This window comes from Zeugodacus cucurbitae, chromosome 6 (genome assembly GCF_028554725.1).
Source record: "Zeugodacus cucurbitae isolate PBARC_wt_2022May chromosome 6, idZeuCucr1.2, whole genome shotgun sequence".
Classification (NCBI taxonomy): domain Eukaryota; kingdom Metazoa; phylum Arthropoda; class Insecta; order Diptera; family Tephritidae; genus Zeugodacus; species Zeugodacus cucurbitae.
The window spans coordinates 48,326,997-48,349,678 of record NC_071671.1 but is presented as its reverse complement, the minus strand read 5'-3'; the positions used below and the strand labels follow the sequence as shown (position 1 = coordinate 48,349,678).

The 22,682-nt window shown below is 35.6% G+C and overlaps 1 protein-coding gene across 3 annotated transcripts in view; it reads right to left on the bottom strand.

Annotated features, from left to right (window-relative positions):
• Positions 1-22,682, bottom strand: part of LOC105218446 (uncharacterized) — a 63,260-nt gene that overhangs the window by 26,083 nt on the left and 14,495 nt on the right. Inside the window, exon 2 of one of the 3 annotated variants that reach the window (XM_054235089.1) lies at positions 17,117-17,294. In XM_054235089.1, the coding sequence (XP_054091064.1) occupies positions 17,117-17,241 (125 nt within the window). In that variant the 5' untranslated portion in view covers positions 17,242-17,294. Of the gene's footprint in view, positions 1-7,785; positions 8,064-17,116; positions 17,305-22,682 lie in introns of those variants that run through there. The other 2 variants (XM_054235088.1, XM_054235090.1) reach the window with 2 other exon arrangements.

The following is a 22,682-nucleotide window of genomic DNA, read 5'->3' as shown; positions in this document are numbered from 1 at the left end:
TATATGATCTGTGGCGTCACTTGTGAAAATCGTAATTTGTCGAAATCGGACTATAACTTTTGAAGGCCTCGAATGTCGAATATGAAGAATTCAGTGCCCCATGGTAATTTTTCACCGAAAATTTCGGTAAATCTCTCTGATATTTTAATTTAATTCAGAGGAAATACTTTTCTTCTAATAGTGTGTCTCTGTACCAGAAATGGTTAAAATCGGGTCATAACTTCTCCTAGCTCTTATATACCTAATTATAGGATTTTCAAATTTTGTCAAATTGTGTGTTATCTTAATAAAAATATATCAATAAATTGCGAGAGTATAAAATGTTCGGTTGCACCCGAACTTAGCCTTTCCTTACTTGTTTTATTTGCTTATTAGATAGGATATATTCTGTGAAATCGGCAAGATCGTATATCGTATCTTGAATAGTTTTCAAATGGCAGCGTTCTAAAGATCGACCGCTCGATAAACCTCTATAGTTAAAAACTTTAGACTCGATTGTCTCTAAACCACATTTCTCAAAATTGCTGACATCATAAGTAAGTCATAAGTCATTGTATAAGAAATACCTTCAACTTTAATACCCTTTTTGAATTTTTTAATTTCAGCTGCTCATTCGGCCGGAATTAAGTCAACAGTGGGCGATATTTTTTGGCATCTCCAAAGACAGCACATAACTCCGTTATTTTTCAATATTTTTTTGTAAAAAATCTTAAAATACATATATCTGAAAATATACCTTAAAAAAACTTCCAAATGTTTAATCGAATACTTTCTTTTAAAAAAATTTACGAAAATCGCCTATAGCCCCTTAATGTTATTAATGTATTTTATTAATAGTTACATTTTATTTATATTAAGTAAAATTGTGTGAAACATATTGTGAACAGTTGTTTATTTGAATATTTATTTCAGTTTTACTTTTCTTCATTTTCAATCATTACCTTTTATTAGGACTTATCTTAGACCGTCTTGGATTCAACCAAGGGAAACGAAAGAGATAAACAACTGGTATAAATGAAATATACTGGTATAATTTAAGCAGAATAAGTAAGATTTTATACCAGTTTAAGAGGACAAGTTAAATTTCATATGCTTCTACCAATAATGCCTCCAGTAGTAAAAATCTTCTGAAAATCTGATGCGGCACTATAGGGCAATTAGATAACGATAAGATATGTCTAGACTCAAAAATTTATCAATGGAAATCAATCGACTGATCCTTCATACATACACTTAGAGGTGAGAAATGTTAAAAAATAGTGTTCAGAACGGACTTATCCGTGAAATGATTATTTTATTTTTCGCTTTCACCTATAATATATAATAACGCAAAATTCGCAATTTTTTACGCAAATGCCAATCAGTCGGAATCGCGGAGGTAGTGCGAGCCTATTTTTTCGAGGTGGGTGTGTTCAGAACGCTGTAACTCATGTTCTACACAATATTTTTAGCTTAAATTTTAAATTTATACTGTCGAAATATATGTTAATAAATAATGATAAACATACGTTTTTTTCTATATACTGGTCGCAGCAAAAAAATCCAAAAAATCACTAAAAAATGTCCGTCTCATGGGATGACCCCCTTTAAGTAATATAGTTTCTGGCGTCATCTGTTGTTATTTAGTCTACAGGGTTCTCCAAAGTGTGAAGCATAAGTTCATAACAATTGATTGAAATCGTGTGAACGTTATAACGGCGTTTATGTAATAATTATAAAATTATTTATATTTTTCTTAAATGTCTGAACTAAGTATATCACTTTTATGAAGCATTATTGATACATAAAGTTGTAGATACAATTAATTTAAAAGCGAAAGTTAAATTAAAATACTTATAAACACACATTTTCTTGGTTCAAGCGAGTATTGAACTCTTCGTCGGCAAACTTCTTTGGTAAATAAATATAATCTCATTAAATTAACCATCGTTATTTAATGATTATTGACGCTGCAATTACAATGCACTTACTGTATTTTTAAACACACATATGTTTACATAAGTAAATGTGTAGCTAATGCACTGTAAAATACGTAACATGTACGTACTTATGGTAACAGTTGCTCTTGGTAAGAGAAAAGTAAAAGTAATCAAGTTGAAAATTATTATAAAAGATTATTATCATGTTAGAGCATTATGTTATTAAAATTTTTAAGATTCTCTAATTGGCCTAATGCACGCATGAATTGTATTGAAGTTAGGTTATAACAGTCAGCCCATATGTGGATTTACATACGTACATATGAATTTTTCTTCATATATGTATATAAGTAAATGGTACGAGGATCAGTGTTTAAACGGCACTTAATACAATTATAAAATAAGAAAAGAAAATCATACAGCTGCAATGACATAAACTATATGAAAACTCAATTTTTCGGTAAACGACGATAAGAAAAAGCTGAATGGAACATGACATCATTAACCAAATATCGAAATAACGAATCGAACAAACCATATGTAAAATCACATATGTACATAGACCGGCATAATTAAAAAGAGATAAAATAGAGATTTTGGGTCAGATCGACATAGAGAGCAGGGAAACGAGGTTATAGATTTCGTACCTTTAGATGTCTTATATATACCTTTACATTTGAAGAGTAAATATTTTGGTTATAAAATTGAATTCAAAACAAAATTTCACATGCAGTAAGCTGATTGCCAAGTTAATAGAGCCGTGGACCGATTTTAATGTTTTTCTTGTATTATTCGAAGCAGTGCACAGAAGGTCTTCAGCGAAAAAAATATAAGATATTATAAGCTAAAAAGCCTTAGGATATGTAAGGAATCCGATCATATGATCTAAACAGGGTCGTAATCTGATAAAACTTGTATGGTAATACAATTGATAAAATATTAAATTTTAGCATAGGGGTTTCCAACTAAAAATATTTCAGAAAACTTACAAGCGGGTGTCGGCTTTGGCCGCTTCCATAAACCTTCGCCAGTCGTCACTGCATTGCGTATGACGTCGCCAGTTGGGCATTTATTTATGTTTTCAAAAAATTAGTCATAGTGAGAAGAATCATTTTTACCGGAACGGAGTTTTTTTATAAAATTATAGGTGAAAAATGCTTTGAAATATTTTTAAAAGAAATTGCAATATATTAAAAAAAAAATTACAACACATCGAGTATTAGAATTCTGTAATGTGGTCATCTATATATCTTTTTTTCAAATTGTGAATATTTTGGGCAATAAATTACGCCTTTAACCTAATAATTAAGGCAATATATACTCAATATTAAAATTAAATAATTATTAATATATACCATAACATTTGAAGGTCTGAATATGTACGTGTATTAACACAAGTTTTATCTTCTAGGCGAAGCCCTTTTGCTAAAAATTTTCATTATTTAAAAATTATTATTATATCATTTAAGGTCCACCAGCAAGACAAGTCTTCGATATCAGCTGATTTTTTTTCTTCTGCTCTCGTGAGCATAGAAACCAAACTTATTTATTACAGCAGAACTTCCATAACTCCATAGGTAGAACTCTTGAATTGGCAATAGAAGCCAAATTGGATACAAATTTCCTTCCATAAATCGAACTTTTCGACCAGGACATAATACAAAATTTAAAATTGACGGCCAGGAAGGTTTTTCTGTGTGTTTGGTGGGATTAGAAGGGAATCATACACTATGAGCTGCTACCATATGGCCAGACGCTTAATTATGCCATCTACTGCGAACAACTGAACCGCTTGAAGCAGATGATTGGCCAGAAGCGTCCAGAACTGGCCAACAAGAAGAGTCTAGTGTTCCAACAGGTCAACGCCAGACCACACACTTCGTCGATGAGTCGTCAGAAGTCGTCAGGGAGCTCGAATGGGAGGTTTTATCGCATCCACCATATAGCCTGGACATAGTGCCAAGTGATTACCACCTGCTCCTGTCCATGGCGGTGTAAAATTGAACTCAAAAGAGACTTGTGAAAAGTGGCTGTCCGAGTTCTTCGCAAATAAGGAAGAGGCTTCTACGAGGGGGGTATTATGAAGTTGCCGTCTAGATGGAAACAGATTATCGAACGAAACGGCAAATATGTGAACTAAATCCGATCACATTTTATAAAGCATTGAATAAAGAGCAAAAAAGTGGAAGGGAGATATTTGCCAACCTAATATTTAAGTTCATAAAACGAATATTGGATAGAGATTAAAAACAATTTCATTAGTATCATTCACATTGACTTTTGCCATCTATATAGTGTTATTAGTTACTTAGGTATCATAACCAGTATGATGTATGTCGGGACCTGGGCAATGGCAGTAATGTAAAATATGATAAATTAACTAGAACTCTCCATTTCATTGCCTCAGTGTTTTCTTTGTACAGGTGTAGCTTGTGGCTTAGACATATGTATGTGGCTTCTGTCTGGAATAAATTTTCTTAAACAGCTTTCAATTATTATGACACATTAATATTAATGTTTATAAAGTAAGTAAACACTTTATAAACAATACTGAAGAGCATATAACACCTGCCGCACACCATGCGTGTTCGAAGGAAAACAAATTTCCAATTCACTTATTATGCTCTACATTCATTCAATTATGATTGATAGCCACTTGACGAGTGCACTTGCAACAAAAATATCCCGAAAATATAGTTAATTCAGGTAAACAACCGAAATCAAGTGACATCTGACCTACTCATTCGTTATTCGTTATTATTATATAAAGCGTGATGAGCAGCTGGACGCTTAAAGCCAACAAAACACAAAAATATAATAATAAAAGTTTCATGAAATCACTACAAAACTAACAACAAACAGGATGGAAATTGAGCACCTTAAACAAACGCCAAAAACAAACTTGGACAACAACACAACCAAACAAACAAACAACTGTTGAATCTGAAACCTTCGCCTTCACCAGGTTTAGCAGCTAATCCTTACTGTCGTTGATTACCGTTATGTATGCGTGCCACAATTAAGGTTAGCCAGGTGAACAAATGTGTGAGGTGTTGCTGTCGAGTGGGTGGTTTACCACCTGACTATAACAACAACAACAACAGCAATATAGGTTAGTAAAAGTAAAAATAACCAGCAAAACATGCCAAGTTTAGCATTTCATTGCCAGTTGCGCAACACAGCGCCCTAAAATTGGGTGTGTGTATTAAAATTAGTTCGACCGGCGGGTCTGGGACAGAAGTGGGTGGGCACCCGGCGGCATGGACTTATTCGATTTAACGATTATTTTGCACCGAGCGCAAAGTTTACGCTCAACAACTAACGCTAAGCTTATTGAGCTTATTTATTTATGTAGAATAGCATATTTTGTACTTGTTGTTGTTGTTTGTTACTTAACGCGAGCGACAATTTGAAACGCGCACCTACCAAGCTGCGCACACACACACAAGCGTACGCGCATATTTGATTTAATTAAAAATAATAAATTGGATATGAATGCGTGAGTAAGTGGCAGCAACGGCGATAATGTGTGTATATGAGTATGTACATACACACGCACGCTGGCTCTTTGCTGTGTTGAAGAAGAATTTGCGGCATGTTACTCATACGCCATGGCATGCAAATTACAGCATAATGAAATGACAGTAAATTTTTGGCGTAAATGAATTGATGGGCGGTAAATGGTGAGTGATGTGTATGGCGTTGGTGTTGGGTTTATTAGCGGGAGTTAATATTAATGGATTTATGGAGAGCATACTAAAGGAGAATAGTTTCAGAGCACACACACATACAAAATATTTGTACTACATATTAAACTGGTTATTAAGTGCACAGGGTATTTGAAATTAAGTTAATTTAATTTTAATTAATTTTGCATTTTTCAAAGAATAGATTTCTTCTTCAGTTATGTTAATTAATTTCGAAAAAATGCCTCATATTAATGTGGCAGGGATTTGACCCTTGACCGACAAATATCGCATTTGTAATTATATATATGTACGTTTCTTGCGAGTTGTTGTTCACTCAACACGACGGTAGATGTCGCTGCTAGTAGTAGCAAGTAGCAATCAGCTGATGAAACTTACCAACTTCTTATGAAAAGCAAAAAACAAAAATGTATAACAGCTGAAAAACTGGATTCTCAATCAAAATTTTAATTGATCAATTAACTTGGCTGTGTAAATAAAATGCTAGTTTAAATATTTATTGACGGAACTAATTGCTTACAATATTTACGAGGGCTGTTATATATATTTCTGGCCTAGGCAACACTAAGTGTTGCCAGGTGCAATCTGACATTTCTATTGGAAAGTTTGACATTTTTTAGCATAACATCACTCAGAACGTTTTGTCATTTAATCGTGAATTGTTTTATTTACAGGAAATTAAAAAATTCATCTCGGCCAAAAAATGGAATTAACTCGTGAACATTTTCGTGCGATTATTTTTCACAATTTTCGACGTGGATTATCGCGACAAGAGTGCATCGATGAACTAAAATCTTTGTAGGGCTATGAAGCACCATCCTATAGCACTGTGAAAAACTGGCACAACGAATTCAATCGTGGCCGAATTCTGTGAAGGTCGCCCAAAAACAGCCGTTGTGCCAGAAAACATCGATGCCGTACGTAAACTGATAATGCAAGACCGTCATGTAACATACCTTCAGATAGAGGCATGCCTATGCATTTCTCCTACCAGCATACATTCGATATTGCATGAACACCTGGCCGTAAAAAGGTTTGTTCTCGTTCGATCCCGCACAATTTGACAATCGCTCAAAAAAAGGCTAAAAAAAGTGCTTCGAAAATTGGTTTGAGCGCATGCAAAAGTGTATAAATCTTGATGGAGAATATTTTGAAAAACAATAAAACGATTTTCGTTGATAAATATTCCTATTTTCATTATTAAGCCAGAAATATATATATCAGCCTTCGTAGTATCTAATTTCTATGAAAGTAAGAAAAAGGAAAAATGAAATTCATTATTATAAGGGTTCAAGTTCATCTTCGCCGCAAGTGTGTTTTGGAACGATGATTTTCGGTTTGAGTTTATTTGACAAAAATACAATTAGAAATGCAATTCTACAGAGAAGAAGACAGGTCTAATAGCCTTATCGAACAGAGGTTAATTGATTAATTAAATTTCTGACTTTGCTACATTAATTTTTAATCGAATACAAATCCGGTTGAAACCTGAATGCGGTTCCGGCCGGATGTTGTCTACGCTGGAAATTTGGTTGGAGTTATTGGATAACAGCAATCAGCTGATGGAACTTACCTAATACTTATGAAGCACCAAAAGCCAAAATTTATAACAGCTGATCGTTAATCGAGTATTCGGCTGTGCGAAAAGCAAAAACTAGTTTCTAAATTATAAACTTAATGTATTAAATTAATTTGGTTGTGCGAAAAGTCTATAAGGAATCTCTACAAGTAAATAATAGGTTGAGAGAAACTTTTAGTAAGAATTAGGAGATTACCATCAAAAAGCAGGAGTGTATGTTACGTAGGTCATCAGTATATAATTAAGTAAATTAAGTTGACGACTATTTTTGAAATTTATTAAACAATTATGCTAAGAAACTTGAAGGTAACAAACATTAATAGAGAGCTTTAGAGCAATGTCTTTAGAATGACTTGCAATAAATGAATATCTTATAATTAATAAAAGTACATGAAATGAAAATAACTAACGCCGAACATTGACATAAGCGCAGAGTAAGAAGAAATGGCTAATAATAGATCATTGGTTCGAAACACGACTTCAACCAGTTTTAAAAGCGGTTACTGCTAACTAGTGCTCTGATAAATCTACATTCTAGAATTATATTACTTAATAATTGTTTATTTATCACAACACTTACGTTCTTTTACGCCAGCGCTGCACATTCTTCAAGTCACCCGCAAGCATTCTATTCTTGTTTGTGTATGTATTTATGTGTGTAGTTTATTGGACGCCTGTGAGCCTCAACAAAGAAATCACTTTTGTGCATGTATTTTAAGCTTTTGTAGTGAATTAACTAGTTCTAAAGGCGATAGCAGTTTGGAATAGTTTATAATTAATTTGTTTATTATTAAAAATTTTTTAAATTTCATTAGACCATTGTGGATAGTAGGATTTCTTTCATAAAAATTATTTATGTTTCTTTATAAAATTGTTAACTAAATGGCATTCTCCAGTAAATTTTCAAAATTAAATTTTGTATTTTTTCTATTTAAATTTTTTTTTTGTATTAATATTTTTTTTTAATTTATTTAAATTTAATAATGCAATTTCCACAATTAAATAATTTACTCCTCATCACGTTTTCACAATTCATTGAGTAATCACTGCACTCCCATACATACACACATGTAAGCACTTACTACATGCCACTATTATCTCCAACAACTTAAATCACTCTATAAAAAAAATTCTTGCTCAATTAAGCTTTGTGCTAGCACATTTAGATTATTTTTATTTCAAAATCACTAAAAAATTTATTGCCTCGAAGTTTTTTTTTTTTTTGCTTTTTACTCGCTTTTATGTTACCCCAACAGCCTCACACAAACGGCGGACACTAACTGGCCGGTCAGCTGTACAGCATTCATTGCACAGAAAATTGATAAAATTGCATTGGAGCATTTGCTGAGAGCCGGAGAGAGATTAAATCTGTGTAAATACATACATATATACTCTGGATCCAACAGAGATTCCAAAAATGGTAAGTTCTCTGTTATCAATCGAAGATCGCTGTTAAATAACAGAGAACTTTTTGTTAACAGACTGTTAAAGGTACAGCAGCTTTTCCAATCTATGAGAAATATAAGCTGGAAATGGTTTGTGTCCAGACTAGACTAGAGAATGGTGTGGAAAGATACTATAGTATGTACCGTTAGGTGAAATAATAACGGAATATTTTCAAAAATCCAAAGATATTTAATTTTTCAACTAGCGAGCAATATTTTTAAGAATATTAAGATCTAAACCATGATCTGGGTTCAATAAAAATCCAAATCACTGTCATTAAGCGTATGTCACGTGTTATGTGATGTATGTATGTGATTGGCGTTGCAACCGTTTAGCCGGTTATAGCCGAATCGACGATAGTGCGCCACCTGTCTCTCTCCTTTGCAGTTCGGCGCCAGTTGGAGATCCCAAGTGTAACCAGGTCGCTCTCCACCTGGTCCCTCCAACGGAGTGGAGGCCTTCCCCTTCCTCGGCTTCCTCCGGCGGGTACTGCATCGAACACTTTCAGGGCTGGAGTGTTTTCGTCCATTCGGACAACATGACCTAGCCAGCGTAGCCGCTGTCTTTTTATTCGCTGAACTATGTCAATGTCGTCGTATAACTCGTACAGCTCATCGTTCCATCGTCTGCGGTATTCGCCGTTGCCAATGTTCTGAGGACCATAAATCTTGCGCAAAATTTTCCTCTCGAAAACTCCTAGTGTCGTCTCATCTTATGTTGACATCGTCCAAGCTTCTGCACCGTAAAGCAGGACGGGAATGATAAGCGACTTGTAGAGCTTGATTTTGGTTCGTCGAGAGAGGACTTTACTGTTCAATTGCCTACTCAGTCCAAAGTAGCACCTGTTGGCAAGAGTTATTCTGCGCTGGATTTCGAGGCTGACATTGTTCGTGTTGTTGATGCTGGTTCCCAGGTATACGAAATTATCTACGACCTCGAAGTTATGACTGTCAACAGTGACGTGGGAGCCAAGACGCGAATGCGCCGACTGTTTGTTTGATGACAGGAGATATTTCGTCTTGTCCTCATTCACCTCCAGACCCATTCGCTTCGCCTCCTTATCCATGCGGGAAAAAGCAGAACAAACGGCGCAGTTGTTGCTTCCGATGATATCAATATCATCGGCGTACGCCAGAAGCTGTACACTCTTGTAGAAGATTGTACCTTCTCGGTTTAGCTCTGCAGCTCTTATAATTTTTTCCAGCATCAGGTTAAAGAAGTCGCACGATAGTGAGTCACCTTGTCTGAAACCTCGTTTGGTATCGAACGGCTCGGAGAGGTCCTTCCCAACCATGACGGAGCTTTTGGTGTTGCTCAACGTCAACTTACACAGCCGTATTAGCTTTGCGGGGATACCAAATTCAGACATCGCGGCATAAAGGCAGCTCCTTTTCGTGCTGTCGAAAGCAGCTTTAAAATCGACAAAAAGGTGGTGTGTGTCGATCCTCTTTTCACGGGTCTTCTCCAAGATTTGGCGCATGGTGAATATCTGGTCAGTTGTCGATTTTCCAGGTCTAAAGCCACACTGATAAGGTCCAATCAGTTTGTTGACGGTGGGCTTTAGTCTTTCACACAGTACGCTCGATAGAACCTTGTATGCGATATTTAGAAGGCTGATCCCACGGTAATTGGCGCAGATTGTGGGATCTCCCTTTTTATGGATTGGGCAGAGCACACTGAGATTCCAATCGTCAGGCATGCTTTCTTCCGACCATATTCTGCAAAGAAGCTGATGCATGCACCTTATCAGTTCTTCGCCGCCGTATTTGAATAGTTCTGCCGGTAATCTATCGGCCCCCGCTGCTTTGTTGTTCTTCAAGCGGGTAATTGCTATTCGAATTTCTTCATGGTCGGGTAATGGAACATCTGTTCCATCGTCATCGATTGGGGGATCGGGTTCGCCATCTCCTGGTGTTGTACTCTCACTGCCATTCAGCAGGTCGGAGAAGTGTTCCCTCCATAATCCCAGTATGCCCTGGACATCGGTTACCAGATTACCACCTTGGTCTCTACATGAGGATGCTCCGGTCTTGAAACCTTCGTTAAGTCGCTTCATTTTTTCATAAAATTTTCGAGCATTCCCTCTGTCTGCCAGCTTCTCAAGCTCTTCGTACTCACGCATTTCGGCCTCTTTCTTTTTTTGTCTGCAAATGCGTCTCGCTTCCCTCTTCAGCTCTCGGTATCTATCCCATCCCGCACGTGTTGTGGTCGTTTGCAATGTTGCGAGGTAGGCAGTCTGTTTTCTCTCCGCTGCGAGACGGCACTCCTCATCGTACCAGCTTGTTTTTTGTCGTTGCCGAAAACCAATTGTTTCGGCTGCAGCGGTACGCAGTGAGTTTGAGATGCCGTTCCACAGTTCCCTTATACCGAGATGCTGATGAGTGCTCTCAGAGAGCAGGAGTGCAAGTCGAGTAGAGTATTTCGTGGCTGTCTGTTGCGATTGCAGCTTTTCGACGTCGAACCTTCCTTGTGTTTGTTGACGGGCATTCTTTGCTGCACAGAGGCGGGTGCGTATCTTCGCTGCGACCAGATAATGGTCCGAGTCTATATTTGGTCCTCGGAGCGTACGCACGTCTAAAACACAGGAGACATGTCTTCCGTCTATCACAACGTGATCGATTTGGTTCCGCGTGTTTCGATCAGGAGACAGCCAAGTAGCTTGATGTATTTTCTTATGCTGGAATCTGGTACTACAGACGACCATATTTCGGGCCCCAGCGAAGTCGATCAGCCTCAGGCCGTTTGGCGATGTTTCGTCATGGAGGCTGAATTTTCCGACTGTTGTGCCAAAGACACCTTCTTTACCCACCCTGGCGTTAAAATCACCAAGCACGACTTTTACATCGTGGCGGGGGCAGCGCTCATAGGTGCGTTCTAGGCGCTCATAGAAAGCATCTTTGGTCACATCGTCCTTCTCTTCCGTTGGGGCGTGGGCGCAAATCAGCGATATGTTGAAGAACCTCGCTTTGATGCGGATTGTGGCTAGACGTTCATCCACCGGGGTGAATGCCAGGACTCTGCGACGGAGCCTCTCTCCCACCACAAATCCAACACCAAATTTGCGCTCCTTTATATGGCCGCTGTAGTAGATGTCACAAGGACCCACCTTCTTCCGTCCTTGTCCCGTCCATCGCACTTCTTGGATGGCGGTGATGTCAGCCTTAAGTCGTATGAGGACATCAACCAGCTGGGCAGAGGCACCTTCCCAATTAAGGGTCCGGACATTCCAGGTGCATGCCCTTATATCATTATCCTTAAAACGTTTGCAGGGGTCGTCATCAAAAGGGGGGTGTCTCATCCGAGGCTTTCGTAGATTTTTCATTGGGGGGTGTTTTTATGTGGTGGGTCCCAAACCCTACGCACAACCGCATAAGCGGGCTTCGCCTTCTCACTTTAGCTCGCCTTCAAACGGATGTCTGTTGGCTACCCAGAGGATACTTGGTCTAAAACCGGAAGTCGTGAGCTGCTTGAACCATGTGGAGAAGAATCGTTTCTGGCCACTCCCAAGTGAGTGACAATCAAAAACTTTCCTCACTTGCGTGAACTTCTACACATGATCCCATCCTCCGTGTTATAACAGCCCTATAAATTGATATCTCCACAACATTGTAAATATCTAAGTCCCTTTTTAAATTCAAGCCAAATATATAAACCCAAATTTTTGTCGCATAAATTGCAAGAAATCGCTTGAAAGTTGTAAAAATACCGTTAAGCAGTATAGAATTATACGATAAAAGTGGAAAAGTCAGTTTAGCACGCAATCAACTGTTGAATATATTGCGCAGTGGGTGTGTACACGCAGGACATTTGGCTTGTGTCAAGCCGGAGTATTGGTGTCATTAACTTTTTACATTGTTCTTCTTTAGATGAGTATACATAGGTTAGGATAACACACACAGAGAAACACACACATCTAAATATATATTCATCTACCCTCAATTACGAACTTTTGATTGTGTGCGGTCAGTTGGTCAGCATTTGGCAATAGAAAAAGGATGTCAAAGGAAGTACGCAAAAGTAGGTGGCTCAAAGTGTAACGATTATGCGATTACTATTATACAACGTTGGATAACGGTATGTATGTAAATTTGTATGCCATGTGCGCTGACATCGACAACAATGTAAGCATTTCATTTGACAATTTGTGGGCTTTTACACGTTGACACCATTAACGTCTACACAATAACTGTATGTACATATGTATGTACAGATACTGTTAGGCACATACCTTAATATAAATATGCAAATGAGGGGGGTTATATACATATGTGCAAATTTAATTATGGCAACTTAGTATAAATCAATAGAGTTTAATTTAGTTTCTTTGAAATGAAAGCTAAGAGAAGAAATTTTGATTATTTACGACCTAAACGACATAACCGGAATCAAGAGATCATATGAACTGCCTAAATCCAGACACTCACTGAATGAAGCCGATGTGAGTGCCATAAAGAGAGTCCATAAAAATACGAGGTTTCAATTAATATAAAATTCATAAATGACTTGGGTAAAATAATAATTAATCCTTGACAGCGGGCATGAAAAGCGTACGTACATTAGTCTCTATCCTCTAAATTTAATTGCAAAGAAATCGTATTGAAATATGATAACACAATATTCTTAAAAGATGTATGGAAAGAAAATGTTTAATGATTTTCATCAGCACCGACAGTGACTTAATGAAAAGTCTACTATGGTGTTTTAAATTACATTCGACGAATAACGTGCGAACCACAGTGAAAAAATGGAGTTTCGAAATTTTATTTAATGATCATTCAATTTAATAATACTTTTTTGGAGAATTCTGTGTGTGAACTTCTAAAAAAACAATCCAGCAGATAAAGTAAAACTCCCCAAAAAATAATAAGCAAAAGTATGGAATCTCAAATAAATTGTCTCTCTAAATGTCTGAAAGTGAAATTTAGTAGAACGAAGGAGATATAGCGTTATCGATCTACTTTTATTGTGGGGTGGGGATTAATATGTATCATTGCTTATATTATTTCGATCTAAAGATTTTTACAGTAAGAGATTACGTTAAATCTACTTAAATGAGGGTTTTGAAGGTTTGTTCAATGTCAATGAAAATATCTGAAATGCAGTTTATAAGAACTGATAATACTAAAAACAAGTAAGGAAGGGCTAAGTTCGGGTGTAACCGAACATTTTATATTCTCGCAATTTATTTATTTAACTAAATTTATATTATATAATACCCAATTTGACCCACATATTCGTCATATATATTGTATAAAGTCCATTGAAAGTCGGAAACCATAATATTAGGTTAAAAGCACCGAGGTCCTCGTGTTCGATATATGGGCCTTAAAACCCTATGGTCCGTATATAGGAAGTAGGCGTGGTTGTGAAGAGATTTGGCCTATTTTCACAACATATCATTGGGATGTAAGGAAACTTTTACAAACCAAGTTTCATTGAAATCTCATGGGAGCTAGGTGAAGTTATGACCCGATTTCACACATTTTGGCACGGTGACATATTATTAGAAGAAAAATATTCCCTGCAAATTTCTTCAAAATATCTGAAAGACTCACCTATATTTTCGGTAAAAAAAGATTAGAAGCACTGAGGCCCTCATGTTCGATATATGGGGCCTTGAAAACATATGGTCCGATTTCGGCGATTCTTAGAAAGGGGGTATCACACTATAAATGCAGTATTCGTGCAAAGCTCTGTTCCGATATCTTCACTAGTACCAACTTTATATATTGTAAAGTAAACTATTCAGATCGACTACAAAGTTCTGGTATATAGGAAGTAGGCGTGGGTGTAAACCGTTTTGACCTATTTTCACAACATATCATTGGGATGCAAGGAAAATATTACAAACCGAATTTCACTGAAATTGGTCGAGTAGTTTCGGAGATATGGGCGGAGCCACGCCCATTTAAGATTTTGTATACCAATTGGAATGCAGTCCTGCTGTACCTTCTCTATGAAAAAATTAAAGGTTTCTGGAGTTTTTCCTTGTTGTAGTTTTCAACATAACATTTGTCTGGGAGGTGGGCGGTGTTATAATCCGATTTCCTCCGTTTTTGGACTGTATAAGGATTCCTAAAAGAAATGATCTAAGAGAGTTTGGTTGATATAGTTTCAGTAGTTTACGAGGTATGTACAAAAAACCTATTTTGGGGCGAGGCCACACCCACTTCACCAAAAATTTAAGGGGTATGCCCCTTCCTAGTGCGACCCTGTGTACCAAATTTCACTTTCATAGCTTAATTTATGGCTTAGCTATGACACTTTATGGGTTTTTGGTTTTCGCCATTTTGTGGGCGTGGCAATGGCCCATTTTCAATACCAACCTCCTCAGAGTGCTAAGGACTATGTGTTCCAAGTTTCATTAAGATATCTAAATTTTTACTGGAGTTATCGCTTGCACGGACAGACGGACGGGCAGACATCCGGATTTCAACTCCACTCGTTATGCTGATCATTTATATATATATAACTCCATGTCTAACTCTTTTATTTATGTGTGACACAAACAACTGTTTTGTGAACAAAACTTATTATTTATTATTACACAAAAACACATATGAATTTTGGTATATGTGACTAGTCATTTAGATTGTCTCAGCTGCAGCACTTGGATGAAATGAAAATTAAAAGAAGGATTCATGCTGACTAACTAGTAAATATAAGATAAAGCTTTAATAGCTTGACTGTTACTTGGTAAACACTAAACTTGGAGTCATATAACAAATAAAATATATTACAGACAAATTTATAATGAGTAGTAATTTACTTATATGTTTAGATAATAAGCATTTACATGACTGCTAGGTTTCTGGCCAAGCTTCTCATCCTATCGGTATCCAATATACAGAGTCGGAAAATTTTAGGGAAAATAAAGGTGTAAAAAAGGTCTTTCGAACACTAGTTCTAGTTCTATTCTAGTTTTAATTTAAGTTCTATTTCTAGTTTTAGTCTTCTTTGTGAATTGAACCTACTACTCATCTAGTGTAGGTCACACTTTAAGTACACTCGTCTCCAGCTGCTGATTAAATAAATGTAGGTGAATATATTACAGCAGTCATTTATGTAGATTAAAACAAATTATCTGATATCCCCGCGGTGATAGCAAACTGTTTTGTTTATCAACCAAATATCTGCATAGTTATTCAACTGTTCTACATATAATATACCAATATATATAATACTGTGCTAGTCTACCTACGAATCATTGAATAAATGAGCAATGTGCACTGATTGCCAGATCAACGCTGGCACACAAGCAATAATATCGCGTCGCTGTTGCTGACACTTTACGAGTCCACATTGTCTCGACTTGCGAGTGGAGATGTACTTAATTAAATCAGTGTGCACTTGCTTTAAGTGCCCAAGGTATGGTAAATACACAAATTATATAGATATCTACCGGAGATAAATGTGTATGTAGGTATGATTGTGTGCCGAAAATATGTAGGTGTGACGGCATAATACTTGATTGGCCGTGCGAAATTCCACACGACGCAGGAACTGTCTTAATTTAACTCAGGAAATGAGTGGTTACCAAATTGCCAAGAGAATTTCTTAAGTATCCAAGCAAAGGCGAATGCTGCGCACAGAAATACAAATTTATTTATATACAAAGTTATATACATCTTTACATTTATATAGAACTGGGCACTTAAGTCGAATTCGCACATTCTTACTTACATACCCATATGAATCTATGTATGAAAGCAGACATGTTTTAAAGGGGACAATGTAGAAAAAAATATTTTAGGTTTGACACATTTAATGGCTAAATTTTCAAATGGACCTTGACAATTTTCACTATGCTTAAATTATATACAGTTATGTGCAAAAAATATAATAATTCAAAATATTTACTTTAATTAGTTTTCCAAATATACGAATATAAATATAAAAAGTCCATAAGATGTAACAAGCATTTTTTCACCGCCAAATCTCAAATATTAGTTGAAAATAGGTTTCTATGCCAGATTCGTTTCAAAATACATCGCTAACTCCACTGAAGAAGTTCCAAAGATTTAAATCTACCTCTAAATAATATCTCTATGATTATCCGTAGGTCAACTGGTACTCATTAATTCTGAGAGTCGGTTAAGTTACGTAGTATCGCTGTTCTCAGTGTCATTCTCTAAGTCTTAACATTGATTCTTTTGCCATTTGTCCTAGATAAAAATACTTAAAGCTGATAGATAAATAGCAAAGGAATTGTAAATTTTCAGTGTCTAACTCCAGGGTCTTTAAATCTGAAATTATTTAGACAACGAATCTACAAAAAGAACGAAGAGAGACCTTAACGTTTCAATTGCCTGATTTTAAGTGCATTTTATTCAGTTCTTCTTTCTACAGTCATAAATTTCCTTTCCCATAGTCTTTCTATTTTCATATTCTGCTTTTATTTCACACACAACTGTTTGCGTCTTATTTTATTAGCTTCAAGTAGATAATTGATTATTTCCACTTACTTTTCTTCATCCGGTGGTGGTGGCATATCGTTTGTTGTTGGTGTCCCCGGTGGCGATTTTTCGACCTCCATCATAGCAAGTGGTGCTTCTGGCGGTGGCAGTGGACTAACAGAATTCGTATCCATACTACAGCAAGGAATCTTGATGGCTTATAAGATGCGACGTTGAGTTGTAAAAACTGTGGTTTGCTGAAAGAGAGAAAACAGGATGGTTTATTAAATGATTTTGTGTGAAAAGTATGACTTTGATAAGTAATGATAATTTGGAGGAATAAAAGGGATTTTTAAAGCCATATACTTAATTTAATTTGTTATTATTCAAGTTGTCTTCTGGTACAATGAGGTACCCCGAAGTTCCAGGTGAAGGATAATAATATAGATTAGAGTTTAAATGCATAATTTCTCCAATCCATATACGACCTAAAGAAGATAGACAGTTGTCGTAGAAATATGGAGAGGTTTTCCAAAAACTTGGCTAGACAGTAACATAAAATGGAGCATTATTATTTTCAGGAAACTTTGATTACCGAATCTTCAAAAACTCCAACTTAAATTGGTAGATTCTGATCTATACTCCTAGGTAAGAAACATCCATTCCAAGATGCTACAATAAGTCCCTCTCTTTACACGTTGATTCCTAACAGCCTTCATAACGGAGTATTCAGGGCACAAATGTCACTATCGAGGACCTCAATGTATGGACTTTCATATTATAGAACGCGACGTGAGTTCAGAACCTCGACCCAAGAACTTTCATCATTCAACTTGAACTTATCTACACTATCAATGTAAGAGGTATGGTCTGTTATGAAACTTTGACTTTTGCATTTTTCCTCAGCCCAGAATAGTACTTCACCCAACTGAATAAGCACTACAAACTCCCTCAGAGTATTTCACAGCGTGACAACGTATATTTTTTCACGCATTCTTCTAAACAATAAACCACTATATTTTGCTAATACTTCCGAGTATTTGCAGAAACCTACAATCACCTCTACATTTCATTCTCCAGCCCCTAACCCAACTCCTACACACTTCTCCTTCAATATCACTGATTAGCTGCGAATCCAGACGCCTCCATTGTATGGCAAGCAACTTCAGTACGGTCACGAATATAAGTAAGGGCACTCTCATTCACTCACTCTACGGTTCTGTAGTGCGAAGTGTATTTGCAAGCGCCGCTATTCCATAAATTCAGCACCAAAGTACACAATGGCAAAAACACTAGCAAACACTCATGCACAGATTGGGCGATTTATGAATGCAATTTTATTGCTTTCCCCACAGTTTTTCCCTTTTTTGTTGTAGTGCTCCTGTGTGAAATTGGAAAGCCAATAAAGAATAAAGTGCGTGGAATCAGCAGGGTGTCACGCTGCGAAAGTGAAGATAGTGGCATCTCGTAACGACACGTAGGGAATAGAGTGCCGGAGAGTGTGTAGGAAAATTTAGAGAATTCCCAGTGAACTTTTTGGGAGTTTTGACAGGTTCTGTCATCTTCTAATAGATCTTTTCGATCTTAAGTGTTGATTAAATGAATTAGAAGGCTATAACTATTTGAGACTTAAAGTTGTGTTAAAAATAACGCCTTAAAATTACGATAAAATATTAGGGAATAATAGTTTATGATGTCTCTGAAGACTCTTCAACGTGCAGTTGTCTAAAGTTAGTTAGATTCGAATACGATGGAATTTTTAAGTTTGTCCTGATTGGACCGCAAGAAAGGGCAGGGTTATATGGTGAATAGTACATTTCCATATTCATCTTAAGTCAGATAAGAGAGTTGTCTTCTTTAAGATAGACTGACTTTTGGGAATAATAGTTCTAACTTTAAATATATTTTAGTGATACAACGGTTTCTTTGATCATTTCTTCGATCCACTCGTCAGTGTAAACAATATGACTATTAGACAAAAAGAGCAGAGCAGGTAACTATAATTTTGTAAACTCTATTCAGGAGAATAGAAATCTGAAATCTTCTTCAGTTAAATCAAGAAATCGATTCTTTAAAGTAACGGGAATAGGTTCAATAGGCAACACATAAAAGAAAAAGAGTGAGAGAATGACAGAGAGATATTCAGTACTTCGGATAAGATCTACGGAATTATAATGAAATGAAAAAAGCTTCTTCTAAATCTTGGTATAAGGAGCTTCAAATCTCTCTCACTCATTTATATAGAGTAAGAACTCTCTTCTCTGATAAATTTTTCCTGTAGGGTGTGGTACAAATCAAATGTCGAAATCATTTAGGTAATAAAAATGTGCGTGCCCGCTTAGATACCGTTGTGTAATGGAGTTACGTACGATAGGTATATGTGTATGCCCATGTGTGAACGTTGTAATGTTTATTGAAGTAGCTTTGATGCTCTATCTGCGTGCAGCTGGAGTGAGATACAGAAACATGCGAAATGTGGCAATAATAAAAACAAGCCAAATTGTTATGGACAATAAACGCAGGTTGCATACAAAGAATTTTGTAAACACATAAATTATTTTCGTAAGAAGTTCATCCAGGGAGAAGATGTATCCGCACACAATTTTTGAAGTATGGAAGTATCTGTTTCGAAAATATTTGTAACAATAAAGGTTATCTGGGAAGAAATGCAAATTGTCTATTGATTGATGATATATTTCTAAAATGGTAAGTTCAAGAGATTATGAAACTTCAATCTATACCATACACACATCACCTACTACTGGAGTCAATGATCGGCAACCATCTGTCGAAACAATAGGACGAGAGAGCAATGCACTGCCAACGCCATATCATTGAAAAACTATTTCGAAATGCATTTAAGTTTGCTTGTATGTATGCAAATCCCATTTCTATTGGAAATTCTATTTTCCGCTATGCTTTCATTTCTTCGTGCCGCTGAGGGGCGTAGGTGTAGACGCACACACGTCACGAAGAATTGGCAGCTGACAGTGTTTTTGTCTCTTGACTTTCGTTTTTCTAAGTTTCTTTGTTGGTAATTACAGATGACAGCAAGCGCCAGTGATAGACACTTTAACTGATACTTCCGAAAACACTATTTTATACGAAATTCTCAAAGGGTTAGAGATGAAGCTGAGGGGATTGTGTATCTTAAAAAAATACAATTTCGAAGGGAAATTAAAGTAGGTTTTTGAAGAAAATTTTAAAATAATGCTCTGTCAAATTAATGGTCATTCTTCTCTCAATTTTTTTGCACCCAACATTTTCTGATCAAAAATTGTTCTACTAAAAATCCTAAAAAAATCCAGATAAATTAAATGCTCAAAGATCCCACACTTATGTTGAAGATGATAAGAAAGTAAGAAGATCGTTCTTGCCAAACCAGTGTCAAAAAATTATGTCATTATTATTAACCAAAAATTTATCAATAAAACCCAGACAATCAGAGATTCACTTTTAACCAATGAAATGAATAAAACCAAGTCTAAATTTATCTCCACACTATCTTCGCGTATAAACTCACTTGTTTAAGTGGACTAATAAAGTAAGGCACGTTGCAAGTGTCGAATGGAGCAAAGCAAATGATAAAAAATGTACATTCATTCACATAAGCGCTGCATAATCCGAGTTTCGTATGAAAAGCGGTTGATCTTTTTGGCACATCACGTTTGGCATTAGCTATGCTATAACACCTTCGATTGGCGTATACACTTGATTTTTATGTTTGCACAGATAAGTTACATAACATTTGGTAACTTGTAAGTTTTGTTTATGTGACATAATATTTGAAAATCTACTCGTTTCAAAGTAGTTTATATTTGATATGTTTACAATAAAATTGAAATAATACATTTATCACATATAAGCGATATTGGTGCAAAAAACAAAGATGGCACAGTGGTAGAAATTTTTCGTAAACTTTTATTTCTCAACAGACTTAATTTATATTTGGACTCAATATTAATCGTATTATATTAAATATTCTCATCAAAAATTAATCGATAGTTGTCGTGGTGATCGAATTATTTCGCAAATATTTTAAATGCTTCCTCAGTGATTAAACATATTCGAGAGGCGGTTAGTGAGGACAAGTATTAGATACTAAAAAACTAAAAACAATCTCTTCTTGAAGTAACCAGTTTGAATGACATGTGTGAAAATAAATTTTTCTCCCAGTTAGAGATAAGGAATTATCTCTTCTAACTCGTCCAGCTGTTAAATCTTTGCATTGGAGACAGTCTATCAGAACACTTTCTAAAGATATGGAAAGTCTCTTGAAAGTCTCTATTTTATTCAATATAAATTCTGATCGATATGAAATATTGAATAATTGGTATTAATTTAAATCTAATAACTCTTTGATCTTCCTAAGCAAGTACAACATAGCAGTAATCATGGTAAACTATTTATTAGTGTCCGACCGATACCAAAATTTTGGCCGATGCCGATTCTTTCATCAACAACTTTATTTAGTAAATTAGTATAGTAACAGGATAAAAACAAAGACAAATAACATCAAAAAATAAGTAAACAACTCAATTAAATATGAAGTTGTTTATTCATTTAATTAATATTCAAAACTAAATAAATTATTATTATAAGATCTATGTTGATAGAGATAGAACAACTAATTATTGACCGATCAACTAATTTAAACTGAATGTTCTTGAATGTATTTACTATACAATGACCTACGATCTTTTTGATTTGTTGAAAATTGTAAATTTGGCATTTAAAAAATTCAATTTTTTACCAAAAAAATTTAAATTTTTTTCAAAACTACGCCATTTTGTTAATGTTTGATATTTTTCAATAATCGTAGGTCTTTGTATAGGGAATATATTCAACTTTAATGACATTTTTAAATTTTTGTGTTTCAGTTACTCATTCGGCCGGAATCATGTCAGCAGTTGGGTAACTTTTTTTGGCACCTCCCAAGACAGCCCATAACTCCTTTATTTTTCAAAATTTTTGTAAAATAAAAATCTTAAAATATAGTTGAAAGTACACCTTATTATGTCCAGAAAACTTCGAAACATTCGATCGAGTACTTTCTTTAACAAAATTCACTAAAATCGCTTAATTTTTCATGGGTTACACTGGTATAGTCCCTTAAGGACAAATATGACCATTAAGGCCAATATTCGAAAATAGTAGGTCTCGTAAAAATAATCCGTTATTTTCAAAGAGATGGCTTTTGTCATTTATATCTCGCATTGTGAAAAGCGGCAAATAGTGATAGTGACTCAATAGAAACTTCGGAAGCTTGTTTGGAAGGTTCTTTTCCATGCACCTTATAGTCCAGGCCAGCACCAAGTGATTATTACGTGACCCTGTCTATGGAAAACTTTTAAAAATAGATTAACCTAGTTACGAATGCTTCTATAATAGTGGCTTTAAAATAAAACCTTTCATGAATGTAAAATTATTGAATTTCTTTATACTAGACTTAAATTAACATCATGATGAATTGTTAGTTTAGCCAAATGTGATTCACTGTGTTTTATATGGTAAACAGAATAATTCAAATTTTATGCTCTAAAGAAATCAAAAAAAGTAAAAAAAGTGTATTTTAGTGTAATCCGAAAGAAGTAGAAATAATCGGCTAAGAATCGGCCAAATATGGCCGATGCCG